Genomic DNA, 23,856 nt, shown 5'->3' with positions numbered 1-23,856 from the left:
AACACCAGTATTTAGACAGATTACTTAATCCAACACCGCATTTTCAGTCTTCTTGTGCAAAGCGCAAAAAATGAACATGTCAAAAAAATTAGAGTACTGAAAATATGCAATTGTTATGACATAGTCCTATTATTTTTGGAATATGTTACCTTTCAGGAACACCCTCTCCCCCACTTCCCTGCATCCGCCCCCACCTCCCCCCAAAAAAGAAATACATTTTACAATCAGGCTTTCACAGGTTTGGAGAGGAACTGTTCATGAACTATTTATTATCCTTAACGAGCCTCTTTCACAAAGAACTAATGAGCCAAGAGCGCCATCTTGTGTCCTACCTTGGAATCTTAAAAAGCGTTTTCACAGGATGCATGTCAAAGAGGGGAGGGTCTCCATCCCCCAGTTCAATAGCTGTGATCCCCAAGGACCAGACGTCACAGCGAGCGTCATAGGAAGAGTCATACTGCTGCTCACAAGCAATGACCTATCAGACAAAAGCAGGACACAACACATCAACCCCACCCACTGACACCGCAGATGTCCTGAAAGGCCCTTGGCCCATCTTAGCCCCCTTCTCAGTTCCCTTGGCTATACCGATATTAAATTCCAGTAATAATAAGATGTCCGTTTTCTAGGCCTTATTTGTGTGATTGATTTATCATCTGATATGTTCATTAACTTTTAAAAATGTATCAGTTCAGTTCAAGAAACATGCATTGAACCCTCTAGATACCAAGAACAGTGCAAGGGGAGGTACAAGGGTGAATACCTCACCACAGCCACCCTGATGTCCTTTAAGGAAAGGCTTTGTCTAGATCCTTCAACTCATTACCAGCTGCTGAATTCAACACTGAGGAGCAATTGTTCTCAGAGATGCCTATCTCCTGCACAAAGTCCCTAGGAGCACGGCATTTGAGCAGAAAGCTGTTGAAGACTGATGTGGTTAACTTAAAATAGGAACCACTCCCTCCCATTCCCCTTTTCCAAGAAAATCGGCCCCCTCCTCAAACCCCAACAACTGGTTTGTGTCTCAGCCCAGCTGCTGCTTCAGGTATTAGCTCTACTAGGTGCAAGAGAAGGGGAACCAGTAAATGCCCTTGGGCTTGTCATTGGTTTGGAAAGTATGGAACCTTGTGGGGAAATCTTTTTCTATCAACGTTTTGAGTCAGACAGGAAAAGTTCCACCACTTAGACTCTGGTGGCTATCACAGTGGGGTCAGGAGAAGGCAGGGGTGGGCCAGAGGCTGTGCAGGAACCAAATGCTCCTATTTGACCTGAAATCTGCTTCCTTGACCAAGGATGACCCATGGCTATGAGCAGGTGGGAGACTTTTATTAAAGAGTCTGATGATATATGTCCAACAGCCTATGAGGTAGACATACAGCATCACTGGAGACCGCAGCAGGGCCAAAGTGATGGTCCTGCCTGCCCTCTTTGGCCATCAGAAGGTCTTTGACTTTGACTAAGATGGACCAACTGGCCATGGGGAGTAGAAGAGTGACAGATCTGGCTTATATATTAGCAGGCTACTGTGCTGAGGATACAATAATATGGAACATGAATAGAAGACGCAAATCTAGTTAAGATGTTACTGCAGGAAACCAAACTAGAAACAGTGACAAATAATCAGATTCTGATTATATAATTTTGAAGGTAGAGCCAACTGGATTTGCTGAATGGGACTCGTAAGAAAGAAGAGTTGAAGAAGAGTTCAGAGTTTTTAACCTGGGCGATTCCAAAATGAGATGGGGAAGACAGTAGGAGAAGTAGGTTTGGGTTGAACAGCAGGAGCTCCACTGGGGACATACTAAGTCTGAGATGACTGTGAGACTTCCAAATGGAGACTTTACTTTTAGCTGGGTAAGACGCAGACTTCTGACCTAGAGAAGAAACACACGTTGTTTGAAGCCACTAAATGTGTGATATTATGATGTCAGTGACAGAAAACTAATACATCTGCTCTCTGCCAGACCCAGGTCACTGGTCTCATGATGCCAGGCAAACATGCCCGCCATCTTGCCCAAGACTTGGTGTTCCTTCTCCTATAATTTCCGTCTACCCTTCTCTTTTGGTTTCTGAACTAAAGAACCTTTTTCTATGTACCTGCATCCTTGGCCTGATCCCAGCCCAATCCTCTGAATAGACTATCCTGCCATAGAACATCCTGTCATACTTTTAACACATTATTTTCAAATACGCATTCAAACTCAAGTTCAGATAATTCCGATTTTGGAAGCAGAGGCCATTACATTGCCTGCCGAAGATCTCACTTTCATCACCTCAATCTGGTGAGAAACTACATTATTCTAAAAGATCTCCAGAGAAGGCTATTTAACACCTTCCTTTCCAGAAATGACATTTCCAAACGTGTAAGACAAACATAATTTTAGACCTATCAATCAGCAAATAGTTCACCATTCTTATACATTCCTGTGAGGGAAAAAGAAATAAGACTCTATCCTTCCCCAACAGGAGCTACGGCCAAGTGAAATTTAAAGTGAATCTATAATAAATTAAATGACAAACCATGACAACTATAAATATCCTAAGACAATACGTACTAGCATGTCCAGTAAAGGATATGGGCTCCAAAAGCTTGGGATATTAGAGGGAGACCAATTCAGGCTAAGCAAGACTACAAAAAGTAACTAGTGCCCAGAGTCCACAACTTCCAGAAAGAAATTCAAGTCAACTTCTAGCTATCTTGGATGGGACACAGAAGGCAATTCAAAGAACCCGTCCAAATGTGGGAATGGAGATATCCTATCGATTCTCAAGTGCTGTCATAAAATATTCAAAATGTTTATCTGGTTTCCACTTCTCTTTACAGTCACACACTATCTTCAGCTCAGTCTGATTAATAGAAGAGTATCCGTTGGCCAAATTCTCTTCCCTAAACTCAGCTTGTAATGTGACAAAGGAATTATTTAAGCTTAGCCTTCTAGAGAAGTTTATAGAAAATGTCTCTAGTAAAATAACTCACAAATAATTATTGAGTACCTATGAGCCAGGCATGGTACTAGGTAGGTATATAATCATTCTGTCAGGTAGGTACTACTATCAACTTTTGTAGGTATGGAAACTGAGGCACAGCACAGTTAAATAGCTTCCCCAGTACCCATAGCTAGTCATGGTCAGGGACAGAATTTGAAGGCAGGCAGAGGAGAGACAAGTAAACAGATCATCACAATGTGATAAAAGTACTCTAAATAATAAAGGTTATATTCAAGAAACAGTTGAATTATCAGCATCTGTACACATATTTTGACCAAACTAATCACGTTTTTGAGATTTTTGTCACCTAAACTCTATCTCTTCAGAGGGAGTCTCTCTTTCCATCTCTCTTTACTGGGTTACATGTGATGGGATTCAAAGAAGTACTCTAAGAGGTTGCACCCCAACTGAAGGTCAACACATCCTAGAACTGGATTCCCTATCAATCCAACAACAAAAGTCTGCAACTATTTCTTTAGGAGAAAAAGTAATTTCATTCTCCTTAGCTCAGCACTCTCCTTGTCTCTAGGTAAAATAAAGCTGAGTTAAGAATGCTTCAATGGTCGATTGGTCTTGCCCCCAGGAGGAAGTGACCTCTCAAAGAGCTCTCTGAATCAGTTGTTACAATGCTCCACAAAGAAAAGGAGAGTGGCAATGTCAAGTAAGTGCACTGCCCTGGCACCAGGTTTCCCAGGTTCTGTAAGTCATGTTAAAGGGGTGGGGAGAGAGGAGTCTGAAGTGGTATTGACACAGGCCCAGGACCCCAAACACCTTGTCCTCTCCCACTCCTCCACCTCACCTCGACTGCCCCCAGGAGGAGACATGCCTAAGGCAAGTGTATACTCTCCTCTACCTCAAGCCTTTACTTCAATCATAGGAGTATAAATGATGTTGGTGGCAGTGGAATGGGGAAGATAGAACAGATGTGAGAGAGAGTTCAAGGAAAGACTTGCAGGACTTGGGAGGCTAGGAAAAGGGACACACCAAGGAAGACAAACATTATGACCCTGGGTGACCAGGAGAATGATGGCGCCATTTATAAAACAGGGAAGTCAGGAAGAAGAAGTCAGTTTGGTAGGCAGCATAACAAGTTCAAATTGGGTCTAAGCTCTGCCTCTAACCAGGTACAGAAAAATCATGTGTGCTCTTGGAAACTCACTTCTTTTTTTTCACATGTACATACAATAAGAAAAACAAAATTCCATCAGGATCAGAAGCAGAATATACTAAAGAGTAACAATAAAGCACTGATATGTTATCAGTGACTTCATGGAGCTTTAAATTATAGTAAATATATCTTACATTTTGTTTGGAAAACCCGAACGAACTTTCTGGCCAACCCAATATATCATGAACTTTAACGAACTGGTATGTTTATCTTAATCCAGCATTGTGAATAGAAAAACTGCTAATGAATGTCAATTTTACAAAGTAAGAATTCTCCAAAGCTTATTTTAAAGTCCCACTAGCAAGTTCACATGCAGAGGATATGCCTTCCAGAATGTTCCAAAAGATGTGTATGTAGACTGTTACAAAATATTTAGTGCACCTGGCAAAGGCTAAGAGCACAGAATTAAATGAATCAAAATAAAGAGAACTCTAGTGCAGTATTTGCTAATGGCCTATTGGCTGCAAGATTAAATTATTGTCTCGCTGAGTCTCAAAGAGTTTCAGGATGTATAAGTCCCTACATACTTCTGCATACTCACCTTTAACAATCTTCAACTCTTTGTCATGACATTGGTGAGTGTTTATATTGTTTCTGAGTTTTAATGAGTAGTTTTATCTACTTGGTGTTAATCTATCATTAACCTCATCATTTCTTCTAGGTTTTAAAGGGGCCAGTCTTAGGATCTCATCAATGTGACCTCTGAAGTAAACAGAAGTAACCCAGGGTAAGGATTATGTCTTATCTTTCTTCCTTCCTCATCCACATCAATTTGTGGCACTCATCAGAGAAGCTTTGTTGAAAAATCTTTGGATTGGAATCAGAAAGTCTGAACTCCATTATTCACCAGCTGGGCCCCTTTGAGCAAGTCCCTTGAAAACTTTGAGCTGAGGGTTCTTTAGTCATAGTGACCTCACTTTCTAGATCTATAAGATGGCAAGTTGGGGATGAACCATCTCTACTATCCCTGCCAGCTCTAATATTCGATGACTTCATGATTTCCAAATAAGTGGCTTTCTTATCTCAAAGAGATATCTCAAACTGAGAGACTAACCTCTCCATGCAAATTACCTAGCGAACAGTAGATCATTCTGGTCTGTGAACTGGGTGGCTGGAACCTTGAGGGGATTTTATTGCCAGTATTTTGTAGAAGGTCTTAAGGTCTATGAAAAGATGCTGGTTGCTGTGATAATGCCTCCGTTAAGGAAGATGAGCTTCAGCGACAGAGCAATTGTTTGGATGCTGGTTAATGGAGCATGTCCACGTTCCTACCTTGAAATGCAAACTTGTGGCTTTTCTGATACACTTAGACTACACTGCTGCTTATTTTAGGAAGGGGGAAGACACTAATGCTCGGATTACTAGCAATATCTATGCACTAACAGCTTCAGTGCTCAATGCTAATTTTACCCAGAGGTGGGCTTGAGAATCCCAAATGTCGGTCATTACCACCTTGGCTGCCCAAAACTTCTTTCTGGAGGGAACCAAGGACAAGAAATAAGTTTTCACTATAGTTTAGCTCTACTGGTCTTTGCAGCAAAGGCCAGCAGTCAGCTTTCTTTGTCAGGGCAGTTCTCTGTAAGCCTTCTTCAAGCTAATGGGTTCCAAAGTTGTAGACTCTAAATCTTCCCCAGTCACTCCCTCCCCCCCTCTCCTAAAGGAGTTTACAGGGTAAAACTGCACCCACAACTTGATAACACAACTGCTTTGACACCTGTCATCTCCTTTTCCATCCCGGGCATGGTCCCCTGAGTTCTGTTGAGGAGGCTGGCCCTTTCCTCAGCCATGAGCTGGAGAAAAATAACTGTGAAAAGCTCTGGGACTGAGAAAAGACTTGCACCTCTGCATGGTGCAAGAAAATCCCAGAGCAAGCCATCTTCATTTTGGTTGCCACCCCCTCACTGGATAACTTTAGCAAATTATTTAATCTCCCTGTATCTCTTCTTCCTATGCAAACTAAACAACCCCTTCCTCATGGGTCTTATCGGAAGCACTGCTTAGGAAAATGCAGGTTACCCAGCTTTTTCTATGGCACCAAACTGTTAATAGTAGATATCATTAGGTCACTGATGTATGGGTAATATCCATTTTATTTATTTACTTCTTCAAAACTTTTTGCATTTTCTAAAATGTCTACAGGGAACATGGATTATTTCTATAACAAAAAAGAACAAATTTTGTCTGTTTTTCTGTCTTGAACATGTAAATAAGTATTAGAAAGTTTGCCTTGATCTTCAAGGGTGTGTTTCCTTCCTCAGGGGTGTGTACTGGCTGTGGGGATTCTTCATCAGCAAGGTGACAGGTTAAAGGTGTTGTCTTGGTTGTAAAACTAGGGTCCCATGAATTTAAAAAGAATTAAAGAAATTCTCTTCTCAACCATATTCTTTTCCATTGTAAGCACCAGACTAGAGTTAGTACTTACACTTTCTCAGGCCACCACGATCCCATGAAATGCCCCATGATTACAGTTTCATTTCAGCCTAGACCAAGAGTAGGGCTTACTGATAAAGTTCCCAAGATAGGGGGTGAGAGCCACCCTCTATCTCTTGCAGAAAGACTTGGGCTATAAGAACCTTAGAGAACAGTTTCTCCTCATCTCAAAGTCTTCATTATCTATAAAGAACATCTGTATTAGACTGGATGTAAAGGGGATAAAAAATAGTCAACATATGAACTCCTGCATTCAGAAAACCTAGATTTCTCCAACCTATTTAACTTAAACCATTTATCAAATGATATATCAAAGAGCTGCTGGGCTGAAATCTCTTTCAATAATGTGATTTTTAACCAATACTTTCAAGCAAATAATATTATAGTAGCACCATCTACCATAAGGAAAAATATGTTTTGCTCTTATAAAAAATGATTTACCAAACTTAAAAAACAATAGATGTTATTCAGACTATTTTATTTTTCCACTAATATTTTAAAATGTCATTAAAAATGCAATTAGGTTTGCTCTGTATGGTCTGATTTCTCATCTTAGTAGAATTGATCATGTGATCCAAAATTATAACCAAAGGTCAAGATTAAAATTTCACTCAAGTACAGAGGCAAAATGCTGTTATCTCAAGAGCTAAATTTCAGCTTACAAAAAGGCAAAGCAAATAAACCTAAAGTTATTAATCTTTGGCTGACCTTGAGCCCCAAAATACAGTCAATAGACTGGCAAATAAGATGGGCTGAGAGGTAGGAAGGCAAATAGGATTCTTAATTTTGCTTACATAATTCACCCAGCATAATTAATAAATGTTATTGATCATAAAGATTTCTAAAATAGAATTTCCCTGGAATTGTAAATTGCAGTTATAAATATTCCAGTGGCAAATATTATTCATCAGTTTTACATACAAACATCTTAAAGTGTTACAAGCTGAGATACTGAACAAGCACATGAAATCTCTTCCCTTGGATGAAATATAACTTTGAGGGAGGATACATTTGAGATTTGAGGTTTTTTGCGAAGAGGATGTGGACTAGAAGAACTGAAATTTATGGGAGGGGGGGGTTCTCTTTTTTTTTTTTTTTTTAGTTTATTGATAAAACTCAAGACTAGAACTGAATCTATACTTTGTACACTGAGAAATTGCCAGAAATAATTTAAATTATACTGTTCTTATGAAATTCAGAAAGGTCTCTAATTAAAATATGATGTTCTACAAGTCTTTCCTCAGGATTGTAACATTCAGCTTATGCCTTTAGAAAAATAAAACAAGGTTCAAATTAAAAACACTCAGGGAATCCCTGGTGGCACAGTGGTTAAGAATCCGCCTGCCAATGCAGGGGACATAGGTCCGATCCCTGGTCCAGGAAGATCACACATGCCGCGGAGCAACTAAGCCCCTGCGCCACAACTACTGAGCCCGCATGCTGCAACTACTGAAGCCCGTGCACCTAGAGCCCGTGCTCCACAACAAGAGAAGCCACCTCAATGAGAAGCCCGCGCACCGCAACTAGAGAAAGCCCGCGCGCAGCAATGAAGCCCAACACAGCCCTAAATAAATAAATAAATTTAATTAATTTAAAAAAATAAAAAGACACAGAGCACGCATACACAACACCACTTCCCACCATGGCTGGTGGAGGGTAGAGGGGGACTGTTCTGGGTTTGAGGCCAGCATACACACTGATTTTTGCACTTTAAATTCCCCAAAGCCCTGGGAACATATTGTTTATACTTAACCATATGGTAAGCCCTGCTCTCAAACTCAGGACCAGTATCACAGAACTCCCCTGTGAAAGGTAAATCAGCGACCCCAAATTTTTGTATGTGTCCTTAGTACTCAAAGGCTCCAAAGGAACACATTTGCTTAGAGACCCAGGATCATCCCACCACCCTCCCCAGCTCCAGCAGCTTCCCCACATCAGAGATGGGTGCTGGAAGGGATCCGAGGATTCATTAAGTCAACCCCCTATTTCACAGAGGAGGAAACTAAGGTGCTGGGGGAGAGGTGACCTGTCCAGAGTCACAGAGCTGGTTTGTGGCCAAACCAGGAGCAAACTCCATGGTTCCCGCATGAGGGAAGCATCTCCTGGGGATTATTATAGTACACAGAATGCGGAGCCATTGCCAAAGGGATTTCGTGTTCCATAAGCCATAGCCACACCATCCTCTGAGTGTGTAAGCGCGCCCTCCATTTAAGCAGATGGAGTTCCTGCCGCCTCTCACCTCCCCTGTCCCCTCACTTTCCCTTCCGCTGCCCCTTTCCTTTGTCAGCTAGTGCTCCAATTCTACCAGAGTTCAGTTAAGGAAAGAATGAGTAGGAGTTCTATAATTCAGTTCACTTTACAGCTGTTAAGTCAGTATTCTTACCCCAGGTGAGGAAACAGATTCGGATGGGCTAAGAAATTTCTCAAAGTCATACAGCTAGTAGGTAACGGAACTAAAGCATAAGCCTGCGACAAGAAACTAACTGGGGAGGGGGGTTCTCCTCCACAGTACGTCTGAAAAACAGGAAGGGAAGAAAATCAAACAGAATAACTGAATGCTCCCACACGGGCATACCCCTTTATCTGCACGTAGTCTCTGGGTTCTGTCCTCTCCCAGGCTGATGTCACCAGGCAAACCAGGACGCCCTTGGGAATGTCACACATTCCTACCAAAGAGTGATTTCCTTTAACGGTTTAAAACTAAAGAAGGTGTGGGGAAAAGCTGGGCCATAATAGAGCACCATAAATACAAGTCCGCACACCCCTACCTGCTCCTGCTTCACCTCCACCCCAAGGCTCCTCTGAGTCCCATTCCTAATGCTGACTGCCCGCCTCCCTTTTCTTTCCTCTGACGGCTCAAGGACCGCCGGACAGAGGAGCCAGTGCAGCGCTGGCCTGGCGTGAGCTCCCTCTCCCTTTCTTGGGGCTGAGCCCCTGTGCCCCGGGCGGGGCAGTGGAAGCACCGACCGGAGGGTAGCCACCAGGTGATTGGAGACTCAGAGCTCAGGAAGAGCAGGGCGGGCTCTGACGTTTCTTCAGCAAACACTTCTGCCCCTGCAGGAACAGTTCTTCCTCTTTGGTGGACGAAGAAGGGGAAACAGCAGGTGTCTTGCCCTTCTCACCTCCCCAGAGAGGGGTGGGAGGACAGCCTGGAAAGTTCCAAATGCTCACGGAGGCTATTACTTTGAAACATCTCACTTAGCACTGAGCAGAAGGCAGGATGGGGAAGGGGGGACATGAGGCCTCTGCTCTGGGCTCACGTGCTTCTGCACATCTGGGAGCTGAGGCCTCAGATGGGGTCCTATATTTAGACCCGCCAGGAGGAGGGTAACAACAAGTCACCGCCACCTCCAGGGCCAGCCCCCCACCTCCACACTGACAGATGACATATGACTCAAGCCCACAGAGCTCCAGCTGAGAGGGGAGCTACCGCTGAAGCTGAGGGTGCAATCCGGGGCTGCACCAGTCACTCTGCCCTTGTCCTGGGCCCTTTACCCACCGGAGCCCCAGGTGCCTGGGTTGTGCTCCAGGCCCCCTGAAGGCAGAACCACTCTGGGAATGCAGGCAGGGTCAGCCCCAGAGTGAGAAGGGAGGGAATCCCTGCTTCTTAGAGACTGACACAGGAATCTGGAGGGAACCAGGGAACACAAATGGCTACCGAATCTCAGAGGTGAATGTCTTGGGGGAAGACACACAGGTCTTTCAGCCAAGGATCCAAGGTTCTAAACCCCTCACTTGAACCTGTTGAGCAACCAAAGCCTACATTCCTCACAGTGAAGTAACTGGCAGATGGGATCCCAAGAATCCTCAGCCTTTTAAAACAGAGTCAGGTAAAATCAGACCCTAAAGGTCTTGCCATTGCCATTGTTTCACCCTTATTGAGATCTTGGAGAGATCCCACCTTCCTTATCTGACTAATACCAGAGGCACGGAATGTGAGAGCTGGAAGAGGCTTTTCCCCCTGGAAACCATACATGTTCTCTGAAACACAGAAGGGACCTAGGAGGCAGAGACTACCCAGGCCAGTCTCCTTCCAGCTGAGAACAGGATAGGGAGGGTTGGGCTCAGGCAATAGGCACCACCATTTTTAAAGCACTTACTATGCTGGGTACTGCAGCAAGCACTCAGCACATCGTTTCATTTTGTCCTCTGATGCTGTTGGTCAGTGGTTAGGTAGGTAAGCAGGGTATCTATGATTTGCTCCCAGGTCTATCTGACTCCAAAATTTGTACTCTTATCTCTTCTACCAAACGTGAAGCCATATTAAAATAACTGAACCACAATCGCTTTTTTAAAATGACTGGCAGAGCTATAACTATTTAAAATCCAAATCTCCTAAATTCTATTCTGAAGAACTTTGTTATTTTATTTTTCCAGATCTTTCCCTTGGGCATTAATTACATTGGTTTCTAGTGTCCTGTTGAAATATTGCACTTTCCTCAACATATTAGGAAGTATAATTTTTATCTAAAATAATTTTTAAATTGGAAAAGAAAGATATTCATCTTATCTGGTACACTGGTGGTTGCAATTAAACGGTTTGCTCTAGTATAGTGGCTAAGAGGGAGGATTTGGGAGCTAAATACCTGGGTTAAAATCCTGGTGGCATCACCTAACAACCTGTCCAAGGACAAGAACAGTACTTTCTGTGACTTATTTACTTTCTCTAAAACATTGGACTAGTAATAGCAGTAACTTTATGGGGTTATTGTAAGGATTACAAATGAATTAATTCATACAAAGCACTTAGTGCCTGGCACATAGTAAGCACTCAGCAGATGCTATTAATTCTTATTAGGTACCAAACCCATTAGCTAGAGCTTAGGGAACAAAATGGTAATAATGACAACAATAGTATTTCAGCTCTGTAGTGGTTTATGGCTTTCTCAGCCCCTCAACACAAAATATCTCTTTTGTCATTTCTATTCCTGGCAATGCCAAAGGAAATAGCATTATTGTATCATTTCGCTAGGAACAGCATAATTAACGAAGGCAAGAGTGGTTGCAAAAAGCCTGCGATATTTCTGCATTGGTGTAAGCCAGTTGTTATGGCAACCGTCCCCAGTCAACCCTTTGCCAGGGAGAGAGAGACCCATTTTTGGAGCCGTCACAGCACATCTATTTCTCCACTCAGCTGATTAGCTCTTGTTTGCAACAATTAGCAGATGGAAGTAAAACTGAAAAAAAAATTTTTAAAGAAGCAAATATTTATTTTATCCACAAGTCTGCTTTCTAATACAGAAACGGACCTTTGGCTATTTTAGGAAGATTCCAAGTAAACTGGATCCTTAGTATATAGGCTGCTTCTCTCATTGGTGGGATGGCAAAGTGTAGTCAACCTATAAATTACAGGCGACAGGTCCTTCACGTATGTCTTTTAAAATGATGTGTCTCCACCACTACTCCATCTCTGCACGGCTTTGTTGCAGGAGCCGACTCAGCACACACCTTCCACACTGTACACCCCATATGAACACACTGACGCAGAAGACGACAAGGCTGGTGGGCTAGGAAACCTGAATTCTGGGGGCAAGTCTGCTCTGAACTAGCATGAATAGTATCCTCTCCCTGCCTTAGTTTCTTCACCTGTAAAATGTAACTTGGATTCCCATGCTCTTTGAAAAGCCAAACAGCTCAAGTATTTACCAGATACGTGAATTTGGGCACAATACCTCCTACCCCTCTTTGAGCCTCATTTTCCCCAGTGGTAAAATGAAGAAAATTAATATCTACTCTAGAGAGCTGTTGTGAGAATGAAATAAAATAATGTATTAAAAAAGCACCCGGGGCTTCCCTGGTGGCACAGTGGTTAAGAATCCAATGCAGGGGACACGGGTTTGAGCCCTGGTCCAGGAAGATCCCACATGCCGCAGAGCAACGAAGCCCGTGCGCCACAACTACTGAGCCTGTGCTCCAGAGCCCTCGAGCCACAACTCCTGAAGCCCAGGCGCCTAGAGCCCGTGTTCCGCAACAAGAGAAGCCACCGCAATGAGAAGCCTGTGCACCGCAACCAAGAGTAGCCCCCGCTAACCTCAACTAGAGAAAAGCCCGCGCGCAGCAACGAAGATCCAATGCAGCCAAAAATAAATATATTAAATAAGTAAATTTAAAAAAAAGAAAACTAAATGACTTACTGGGCATACAGTATCTGACACGTTAGGCACTTAGTTTCAAAAAAAAAAAAAAAAAGCATCCATCCCAGTCCCGGTGCATTAGCGGGTGAGTCCTCAGTAAGTGAAAGTTTCCTTCCCACTGTATACTTGCTTAGTAGGTGGAATATTCAAACTATCTCACAATCAGCTGCACACGGCACTGAAGCTGGTCCTTGAGGTCCCCTTCCTGCCAGACACTACCCCCTGGAGTTGCTGGACCATTAGAAAATCTGGGTGTCCCAAGGAAAGAGACAGGCACCTCTCGTGGCCAAGGAGCACTCAAGGGGTTCTGGATGGCAGCCACTTACCATCTAGAACAGAAGTATTTCAATATTTTAACAATCAGCATGGTCACACCAGTGCATCCCAGCTAACTGTAAGGCGTTATTTTAACAGAGACTACAAATATCCTCAACAAAAACAATAATGATGACATTGGTTACTTTTCTTGGGTTTCAGTCATTTATAACTATTCAGTTTAATTCTTCACTACATGTGATGGTGGGAAAGGTAAATTAAAGGATCAACTACCCCTAACCCCCTGCCATCACTATAAATAAACATAAATTAGGCTTGTATCCCTTTTTTGCTATAGACCAGGATATTAATCTGGCACGTGTTTGATGGAAATACTAGCCAAGCAATACCAATACTGACAGTGGGCATGGGTTGTATTGCAAGTGCCTTAGTTCACTGAGTCACAACACAAAGATTCCAGTCACTGTTACCCAACTACCCACCCAGTGTCCCTGGGCAGTTAGACTGGCAGAGCCTTGGATTCCTTGTCTATAAAATCAATGTTGGGCTTCCCTGGTGGTGCAGTGGTTGAGAGTCTGCCTGCCAATGCAGGGGACACGGGTTCAAGCCCTGGTCTGGGAGGATCCCACATGCCGCAGAGCAACTAGGCCCGTGAGCCACAACTACTGAGCCTGCGCGTCTGGAGCCTGTGCTCCGCAACAAGAGAGGCTGCGACAGTGAGAGGCCCGCGCACCGCGATGAAGAGTGGCCCCCACTCGCCGCAACTAGAGAAAGCCCTCGCACAGAAACGAAGACCCAACACACCCCCAAAAAATTAATTAATTAATTAATTAAAAAAAAATCAATGTCATCATGCCTAACTGGCATCCTCACAGGTAGTGAGCACTTAAAAATAATATCTGTAAAAGCTCTATGCAGATGTGGGATGTTATTATTCCATTCTTATAAGAAACTGGCTACCAGGAGAGAGGGAAGGAGAAAAGAGGCAATAAACATGGGTAAAGGGAGGACTGTGTTAACATATACACACGGCTGAGATACAAGCCAAAGTCACAGGCAGGGAGGGAGACCGGGGACTCGGTGTCAACAGAAGGCTGAGGGAAGTGACCTGAGCCAAACATCTCAGGAGATAATCCAAAGATGCTTGGCCAGAGAGCAGGTAGGACAGCACAAAATTCTCAAGGTACTGAGGGCTCACGTGAGAAGGCAGTTTGTTATGGTATGTCCAGAAGAACATATGGTACATTCTAACACATCCAGAAAGAAAGAACTGTGTTTGCCTCAAACACCTTAGGCTGAGAGAGACGTGTGTGTGTGTGTGTGTGTGTGTGCGCGCGCGCAGACAGGCAAAGCTGAGCTCTCCAACTAAGCTAGCGCCTGTAACATGCGGATCTGTAGGTTGCAAATGACCGACTGATTACCTTGGAAATCTGAATTATTTACTACAGAGGAGGGATGTTAAGTATTTGGAGGGTTGTTATAGGTTGAATCGTGTCCTCCAAAAAAAAAAAGATATGTTAAGGTGCTAGCTCCCAGGACCTCAGAATGTGAAATTATTTGGAAATAGGGTTGTTGCAGATGTAATTAGTTAAGGTGAGGTCATACTGAAGTAGGTGCGTCCCTAATCCAATATGACTGGTGTCCTTACAACATGATGGCCATGTGAAGACAGACAAACAGGGAGAATGCAATGTGATTACAAAGGCAGATATTGGCGATACGGAGCTGCTAGCCAAAGAATACCAAAGATTGCCAGCAAACCACCAGAAGCTAGGAAGAGGCAAGGAATGATCCTAGAGGCTTCAAAGGGAGCATGCCCTGCCAACACCTTGCTTTTGGACTTCTAGCCTCCAGAACCGTGAGATAATAAATTTCTGTTGCTTTAAACCACCCAGTTTGAGCTACTTTGTATGGCAGCCCTAGGAAACTAGTATGGAGTGGCCATGGCTTTGATCCCAGACAGGAGGAGAACCCACTTTAACTTCTTGGCTGGCCAAGGGCAGCCCCAAGGGAGTAAAGGGGGCGTCTGTTGGATTGTACCACGGGCGCTTTCACTGGTGGCTGCTAGAATACTGGAGCCCCTGCTGGCCCTCAGACACTCACAGACGATGTTGTCATAACCGCCCCCAGGTGTGTCCCTAACAATGAAGCCATGCAACTTGCAGCAGTCACCGCCAGGGAAATCTAAGAACCTGGGTTTCTGATGGCTTTACTGAGCTGCTGAATCAACAAAGTCTGGAACCACCTACCTCTGTACTCACAGGAGAAACTTCATTTCCTATTGCTGGTCATTTTGCTCAGGGTAATCTGTTAAATACAGTTTCTATGCTGAGCATCTTTCTTTCTCTCTTAAAATCATCTTCCTGAGTCACAGTATGCTACTGACGTACTCAGTTTGTAAAAAACTGTACTGACCTTGACTTTTAGATTAACTCTTACTATGCCAGCCAATATTTCCCCAGTAGCATTGTCTCAAAGTACTATCACACTAAGTGCACCCCCTAAAATTTTTCTCCTCCTACACTGCTGAGATGATACTGTTTTTACCCAGCATCTTTCAACTTTATGAGTGTCCACATGAGATGGCAAGAGGAAATAAGTGGAGAGTGTCGTGAATATGACAGTCAGTTCATGCTGCAGCTTCAAGCTGCCCCGGTGAACTGGTGTTTGGACTGCATGTCAAAGTTTGATGGTGGTCTGGTCACATTCCATTAGCTACCTGGTTTGAAGCATAGCCTATTTGAATTAAATATTGCAGTTAGGCTGGTGAAATCAAAATGGAAATACAAATGGGAAAAGAATAATTTGGTTCAATTTCTCAAAAATAAAATAGGATCAAGGATCATTCTGCTGCGTTTTCAAAATAAAAGCACTGGTGGCATGCAATGGTTTTATTCCACTGGCATTGGCATTGCATACATTGCTGTCATATTTAATCTAAATACCACTTATTCACACAAGCAGAAGTGAAAGCATATTAGGATCAGTATACTATGCAGGCCACCATATGAAGACAATGTCCATTTGAACCACTACTATTATACTTTCAAGGACTCGTCTTGACCCAAAGCCTGGCTCACGGAAAAGAGTATAACTGTTTGTTGAATGGAATGCTACTTAGCCATAAAAAATAATGAAATAATGCGATTTGCAGCAACATGGATGGACCTAGAGATTATCATACTAAGCAAAGTCAGTCAGACATAGAAAGACAAATACCATATGATATCACTTATATGTGGAATCTAAAATATGATACAAATGAACTTATCTCTGAAACAGAAACAGACTCACAGACATAGAGAACAGACTTGTGGTTGCCAAGGGGGAGAAGGGATGAGGGAGGGATGGATTGGGAGTTTGGGATTAGCAGATGCAAACTATTATATATAGAATGGATATACAACAAGGACGTACTGTATAGCACAGGGAACTCTGTTCAGTATCCTGTGATAAACCACAATGGAAAGGAATGTGAAAAAGAATATATATATATATATATATATATACACACATATATATATATGTATATATATAACTGAATCACTGCTATATAGCAGAAATTAATACAACATTGTAAATCAGCTATACTTCAGTAAAATAAAAAATTTTTTTAAAGTTTGTTGAATTGAACTGACAAATGGAAGATTATTCCTGTGGACACTCTTAGAAGACTCTTTGTCTTTTAAGACAAAGAGTAATTCTCCATTTGGAAAATAAAAATTTGAGGTTTGTGTAGGACTGAGTCTCAAGAACTGCAGCCTGGTCCCAACGCATCTTGGATCCAAGCACACATCCTGAGAGAATCTCTGAGTCATACACAGAGCAACTGGGCACTTGCTCCTGAGAGGCACTGTCAAGGTCTCCATCCCATAATCTGCCTACTCCTCAATTTATCCATTACAGCAGGCAAGATGCAACACTGGCTTTTCCCTGATGAGAAGGGAACCAGTTCCAGGCAATCTGGGCAACAGAAGCTCACCATGGACCACTAAACTGTCCCTAAATAGAAACACTCCACATATTTTCTTCAACCCAGCTGAAACTGAAAAGTCACAAACAGCTCATGAGAAATGTACAAAGCCAAGAGCAGGTTTCTCTTATTTGTATTTTGTGGTTCTGAGAACACCAACTTGCTGCGGATTGTAACGGGAACACCATCTTTTGAGTTATGCCACGCTAAATATTAGCTGAGTGGCCTCAGTTATGCTTTCCTTTAATAATAAATTAATCAAAATCTACAGAGAGGGCTTCTCTGGTGGCGCAGTGGTTGAGAGTCTGCCTGCCAATGCAGGGGACACGGGTTCGAGCCCTGGTCTGGGAAGATCCCACATGCCGCGGAGCAACTAGGCCCGTGAGCCACAGCTACTGAGCCTGCGCGTCTGGAGCCTGTGCTCCGCAACAAGAGAGGCCGCGATGGTGAGAGGCCCGCACACCGCGATGAAGAGTGGACCCCGCTCGCCGCAACTAGAGAAAGCCCTCGCACAGAAACGAAGACCCAGCACAGCCTAAATAAATAAATAAATAAATAGATAGATAGATAGATAAATAAATAAATAAAAGACAGTGGGTTTGAGTGTCAGCCTGTGGGTTCAAGTCCCAATCTGAGTTTAAAAAAAAAAAAAAAAATCTACAGAGAAATTTGTGAATACCAATAGTTTTAAAGCCCTCCTCAAAATACCCTCCAAATTCATCTTCTCCTTCGACTTTTTTACCGATGTATTCATTCATCCAACAGATGCTTATTGGGCATCTAGCCTGTATCAAGCACTACACTGAGAGCTGGGCATCCCAAGTCCCTGCCAGAGTTTAGAGTCCAGTTGGGAGACCTGCTTACCAACAACTATTGGCTTGGCCAAAAAGTGCCTTTGGTTTTTAAGTAAAAATAAAAGACACATTTTTCATTTTCACCAAGAACTTTATTGAACAACGTATTCACCGCTTTATTCCACTACTTTCTGCCATTTTTCAGGCAAATTCATCATTCCATCTTCCCAAAACTTTTTATCTTTTTGAGCAAAGAATTCTTCCAGGTGCCTTTTACAGTCTTCCAGGGAATTGAAATTTTCTCCATTAACAGAATTTTGTAAAGACCAAAATAAATGGAAATATGAAGGTGCAATATCTGGTGAATATGGCGGATGAATCAAAACTTCCCAGCCAAGCTGTAATGGTTTTTGCCTGGTCATCAAAGAAATATGCAGTCTTGCATTATACCGATGGAAGACTATGCATTTTCTGCTGACTCATTCCGGATGCTTTTCATTGAAGTGCTGCTTTCAGTTGGTCTAAGTAGGAGCAGTACTTGTTGGAATTAATCATTTGGTTTTCCAGGAGCTCATAATAGAGGACTCCCTTCCAATCCCACCATATACACAACATCACCTTCTTTAGATGAAGACCAGGCTTTGGTGTGGTTGGTGGTGGTTCACTTCGCTTGCCCCACGATCTCTTCCGTTCCACATTATTGTACAGTATCCACTTTTCATTGTCTATCACAATTTGTTTTAAAAATGGAATGTTTTCATTATGTTTAAGTAGAGAATCGCACGTGGAAATACAGTCAAGAAGGTTTTTTTTTGCTTAACTTATGTGGAACCCTAACATCAAAGCAATTAACATAATAGAGCTGGTACAAATGATTTTCATTGCTTGATTTGGGTTATTTCCTGTGTGGTATAACAGTTATTGTTCTCAATTAATGTCTCAGTTTGATCACTGTCAACTTCAACTGGTCTACCCGATCGTGGAGCATTGTCCAGTGAGAAATCTCCAGCACGAAACTTTGCAAACCACTTTTGACACGTTCGATCAGTCACAGCACCTTCTCCATACGCTGCACAAATCTTTTTTTTGCATTTCAGTTGCATTTTTACCTTTCTTGAAATAATAAAGCATAATATGCCAAAAGTGTTGTGTTTTACTTCCATCTTCAATATTAAAATGGCTACATAAAAATTCACCAATTTTGATAAGTTTTTTTTCAATGCACACTGATATGACAGCTGTCACAATACAATCTAACAAAATTGTTTTGAATGAAGTTAAAGACAACTAAGTGTTACTAGAGCCATCTTAAGGAAAAAAACGAACAAACCTTTTGGCCAACCCAATACAATACAATGGTCATGGTTTGCTAATGGAGGGTGTAAAGGCTGCAGTGGAAACTCAGGAAAAAGAACCTCAGTTGGCCAAGGATGCGGGAAGGTTTCCTAGGGGAGTTGCATTTGCGCTGAGACTTGAAGATTAAGGACGAATGTTCCAGAGTTCTGAGGGCCATCCCAGATGATGTAACAATATATGGAAAGGTTTAAAGGAATGACACAGTAAGGATAGATTTGGAGAATTACCTGTTGTTCACTTCTGTTGAGGCATTAAAAACAAGTAAATTGCGGAAAAGTAACCTGAAATGAGGCTGGACAGTACAGAAGCTGGAATATGAAGGGCTTTGTTCCCCATTCAAAGGAATCTTGACTTTGCCCTACAGTGTTTCTCAAAGTGGGGTTCATGAGGTCCCTATGAACATTTTTATGATTTTGCTTTTGTTTCGATGATAGTTTTATTAATAATAATAAAATGGGAGAAGGTGCAGTAAAAACATGTTCCAGATCATCTGGATGGCTAATTGCCACACAATTTCAGTGCCCACATTTATGTTTATTATTAAGCTGGCACCACGCCAACAGAGATGTGCCAGTTAGAGACCAAAGGAGAGGCTGTTTAAACAAAGAGATCACTCTCGCTGAGTAACGTGGTGGGAGAACTGGGTCACCACGTGGTATGTGGTAGTAAGGCTGACAAAATAACTCAACATAATCCATGCCGTCATGCTCTGAAACATATTCACATTGCAAAGGACAACTGAGTTTCACAAAACAATGTCATTTGTCTCATTAAATTAAAGCTGTTTACTTGAACACTGCTGACTTTGTAGTTTTTTCATAATACATTTTTTCCTCTTTTGGTTTTATAGCATTACAAATATAAATGACTAGATAAGTGTGCGTCTAGTTTCATGGTTTTTAAAATCAATTTAAGATTTAAGTAAACATTGGAATCTGCAGGGATTTTCTTTTTCTCTAAAATGGGTCTGTCCATTATCCAAGTATGAAAGAGAAGGCCATTGAGATGGAATAAATTTGAGCATATTGGCGTAAGCCAATTACTGTGTTAGGAGACCACCTTGGCAGTCACACAGAGGAAGGAAAGCCCAGGGACAGAATGGAGATGGAAAGACCTCTAAGGAGATGATTGCCGAGTCCTCTTATTAAAAGAACCCATTTGCTTGATACAAGAGAGCTGCTCTCAGGCCTGAGTGCTGTGGAATTAAAAGGCTGACCTGACAAGCAAAGCTGTACAGTGCCTCTGTTTCAGGGTATGCGGTATCTAGTCCAAAGATTCCCCAAACTTCTACATGTGTCATTTCATAGAGGATTCTGTGGTAATGCCAGTACTAAATTAGGGCAAAATCCCAGGTTCTACTACAGAGCCAAAAAAGTACACAAGAGAAGTTGCTATGTATCTGGTAACAAAAAAAACAACCAGGACTATGGCATATAGTTCTGTAAGCCCGCTGGAGCTGAAATCTGTCTCTTCACCAAGCCATGTGTCACTGGGGCTGCATCTATCCAGGGAAGGTGACTTTTTCTAATTTACACAATGGCTGGACGAACTTGTCAAGCCAGGACCCTTGGAGAGGGTTGCATCTTCTGGAGGGGGCACCTTTTTCTAACTGCATGAAGGTATTCTGTGGGCCAGCTGTGACTTAATCCTGATTTTCTGAAATTAAGTTCTGGTTTTGTCATCATTATCACTCACCAAACCAGAACTCTCACAGTTCAATGAGGATAAAGGATTTTCTTTTTCCTGAAAGTTTTGTGAAGTGTGTGACCTTCCCATAAAAAGGCATAGTACCAAGGCTCTCAGCAAATACAAAGAAATAGTTGCCCTCTGCTTACCTCAGGGGCCATCCAGAATGGGGTGCCGACAGATGTGTTTCTCCGCAGACGTGTACTGGTGAGTTGAGCTGAGACGCCTATAAGAAAAGGGTGTCACAATTCAGCAGTGAGCAGAAGGTGATGCTAGACCAGGGGCTGGCAAACTTCTTCCATAAAGGGTCAGACAGTAAATATCTTAGGCTTTGCGAGCCTAAGGCTCTGTCACAACTACTCAACTCTGCCATTGTAATGTAAAAGCAGCATAGACAACACAGAAGCAAATGAGTGTAGCTGAGTTTCCACAAAAATTTATTTATGCATGCACAGTTTTCACGTGTCATAAAATATTTTTCTTTTGATTTTTTCCCAACCATTTAAAAATGTAAAAACCATTCTTAGTTCACAGGCTGTACAAAAACAGGAGGCAGGTCAGATTCGGCTCACAGGCTGTAGTTTGCCAACTGCTGTGTGGGAGCATATATCTATCTAAATCACTAGAATATTTTTTTTTCCTAATGAGCATTTCTACCATACTGCTGCAAAATTGGAATCAAAAGAAAACATCAAGAACTAGGATCAACCCAAAATACCTTCCTACTATATTTCCAAAGTATTTCAGGTGATATCTTTCTTAAAATGGTGCTTCATTTGGTGGAGGAAGAAAATTGGCATGTATTATCTATAATAGAGCTTCAGTGTAGACGTAAAAAGTTTTCAGTGCCTTATCTTACCTAGAAGGCTGGAACCTGACAAGAAAAATACATTTGTCAAATGGAAAAAGAAATTGACTAATAATATTATTATCTCGGGCTCAATGTTGAGGACCTGAATTTTAATATAATTCCAATGTATTTTGTCTTAGTCTTCAGCCAGCTCTCTTCTCTATGCCATAATGGATGTAAATGTACGCTGGATTAGGAGTCAGAAGACCTGTTTCCCATCTCAATTACGTCTTTTCCTAATTGTATGACCTCAAGCAGACAACCTCACTCCAAGCCTCAGTTTTCTTACCTTCAAATTGGGGATAATGCTACTTACACCTAACACAAAGAGTTCTTCTTAAATACCAAGTAAGAGAACAACTGTGGCAGCTTCCCTGGTGGTGCAGTGGATAAGAATCCGCCTGCCAATGCAGGGGACACGGGTTCAAGCCCTGGTCCGGGAAGATCCCACATGCCGTGGAGCAACTAAGCCCATGCGCCACAACTACTGAGCCTGCGCTCTAGAGCCCGTGAGCCACAACTACTGAGCCCGCATGCCACAACTACCAAAGCCCACGCACCTAGAGCCTGTGCTCCACAAGAGAAGCCACTGCAATGAGAAGCCCGCACACCGCAACTGAGAGTAGCCCCCGCTCGCTGCAACTAGAGAAAGCCTGCGCGCAGCAACGAAGACCCAATGCAGCCAAAAATAAATAAAATAAGTAAATTTTTTAAAAAACGGAACTGTGAAAATGATTTATAAATTGTAAAGTATTTTACAAATATAAGGTATTCTTTTATACCAAGCAAAATCTAATGCAGCCCTTAAGAGAATAACAATGGTTGCCACTAATGCTGTTGATAAGAACTTAGAAATCTGAATACATGTGCTCATCAGCAAAGAACATACCGTTAAAAGCATTAGGCATAGATTTGCCAAGGACCATGGGTTGTTTTTTCAGGGTAGTTGTTGTGCTAACCGCTTGCATTCCTTATTCTTTATTAGGAAGCCAAAGAGGGCTCTTTAAACTCTATTTAAACCCTCTGCAACTTTTCTTTGCTTTTTAGTAAATTAACCAATATACTTAGCGTAATTTCATTTATTTTTGAGTAATTTCTTCTGAGCAAATGATTCACTGATACATTTTAACACTGAATTCTTTCTTACCAATAAAACAATGAATATTCAAAATCATCAATCTTTTCTCCTACTATGCTGACACTGATAAAGAACATTTTAAAAAGTGCTTCTGTAAATAGTTTCTCATTATTTATAACAATCATGCTGAAGTACTAACTGTTGTTGAACCCGTTTAGAAGACTAAACCATTCGATAAACTTAAAAAGGAAAACCAAATGGTTTGTTGGTTTGTGACTATCAACACAGGAGTGTCACAAGCAGATATTTAATAGTTCTCTGGCCTTAGGTGATATTGCTCTGCGTTTCCTTTCACACTTCCATTTCCTATTAATGTTTCCAGTTCAACCAGCCTCACATGTAGCAGCAATAATCACAATTTAAAGGGATGTTAGCTTTCAGACCCAAAGGACTATTTTACCTTCTGCTCACTGGGACTAAGTATGCCTAAGGCTAGAGAAAATCATTTGAAAGACCAAACTGCTTTCTCTTTTCATATGCAAAAAAGAATAGACAAAATGTAAATTATAGACAATTGCCCTGAGATGTGAAATCCTTCCCAGAAAACCAAAGTTTTTCCCTCGAATTCTTCTTTTGAAACACTTTCATATTCTCTCTTTAAAAAAATTCCTCCTAAAGCTGAAAATAGATTAACAAACAGCATCTCTTAGGGTGATCCATCTGGTGAACCACCCCCCACTCCCCAGCCTATGTGTGACTGGAAAGGCCCTCAGCCTATGGCGTAGAAGAGAGGCCCCAGTCTTCTGAGACTGCAATAAATTATTGCCTTTGGCTAAACCGCACACATCAAGAAAACAAACGACATGCAGTCATTACCAAAGTCAACGAGCTTAACTCCTCCTTCGGTTGTCAGAAGAATATTATTCCCCTTGACATCACGGTGGATGATTCGGTTATTGTGCAAATGCTGAAGGCCCTGCATGGTGTCCCACCGCCACCAAACAACAGGAAAGAGGAAAGGAAAATTTGCATGGTTATTTTTAAGCAGTTACCCTACTATTAAAAATCTAATCAAAGTCCACATTTGGCTGCACCTCCCTATTATACAACTTGCATATTATAA

The 23,856-nt window shown here is 42.1% G+C and overlaps 1 protein-coding gene across 1 annotated transcript in view; it reads right to left on the bottom strand.

The window, feature by feature from the left end:
- Positions 1-328: 328 nt before the first annotated feature.
- The window catches only part of LOC130708709 (myosin-IIIb-like), a 56,184-nt gene continuing 32,656 nt past the window's right edge, over positions 329-23,856 (bottom strand). The window contains exons 5-7 of the mRNA XM_057551394.1: positions 23,610-23,709; positions 20,955-21,031; positions 329-478 (exon numbers count right to left, since the gene is read on the bottom strand). Coding sequence (XP_057407377.1) covers positions 329-478; positions 20,955-21,031; positions 23,610-23,709 — 327 coding nt within the window. The remainder of the gene's footprint in view (positions 479-20,954; positions 21,032-23,609; positions 23,710-23,856) is intronic.

Source organism: Balaenoptera acutorostrata, chromosome 8, assembly GCF_949987535.1.
Source record: "Balaenoptera acutorostrata chromosome 8, mBalAcu1.1, whole genome shotgun sequence".
NCBI classification, from domain to species: domain Eukaryota; kingdom Metazoa; phylum Chordata; class Mammalia; order Artiodactyla; family Balaenopteridae; genus Balaenoptera; species Balaenoptera acutorostrata.
This window is presented reverse-complemented; position numbering and strand designations above follow the sequence as displayed.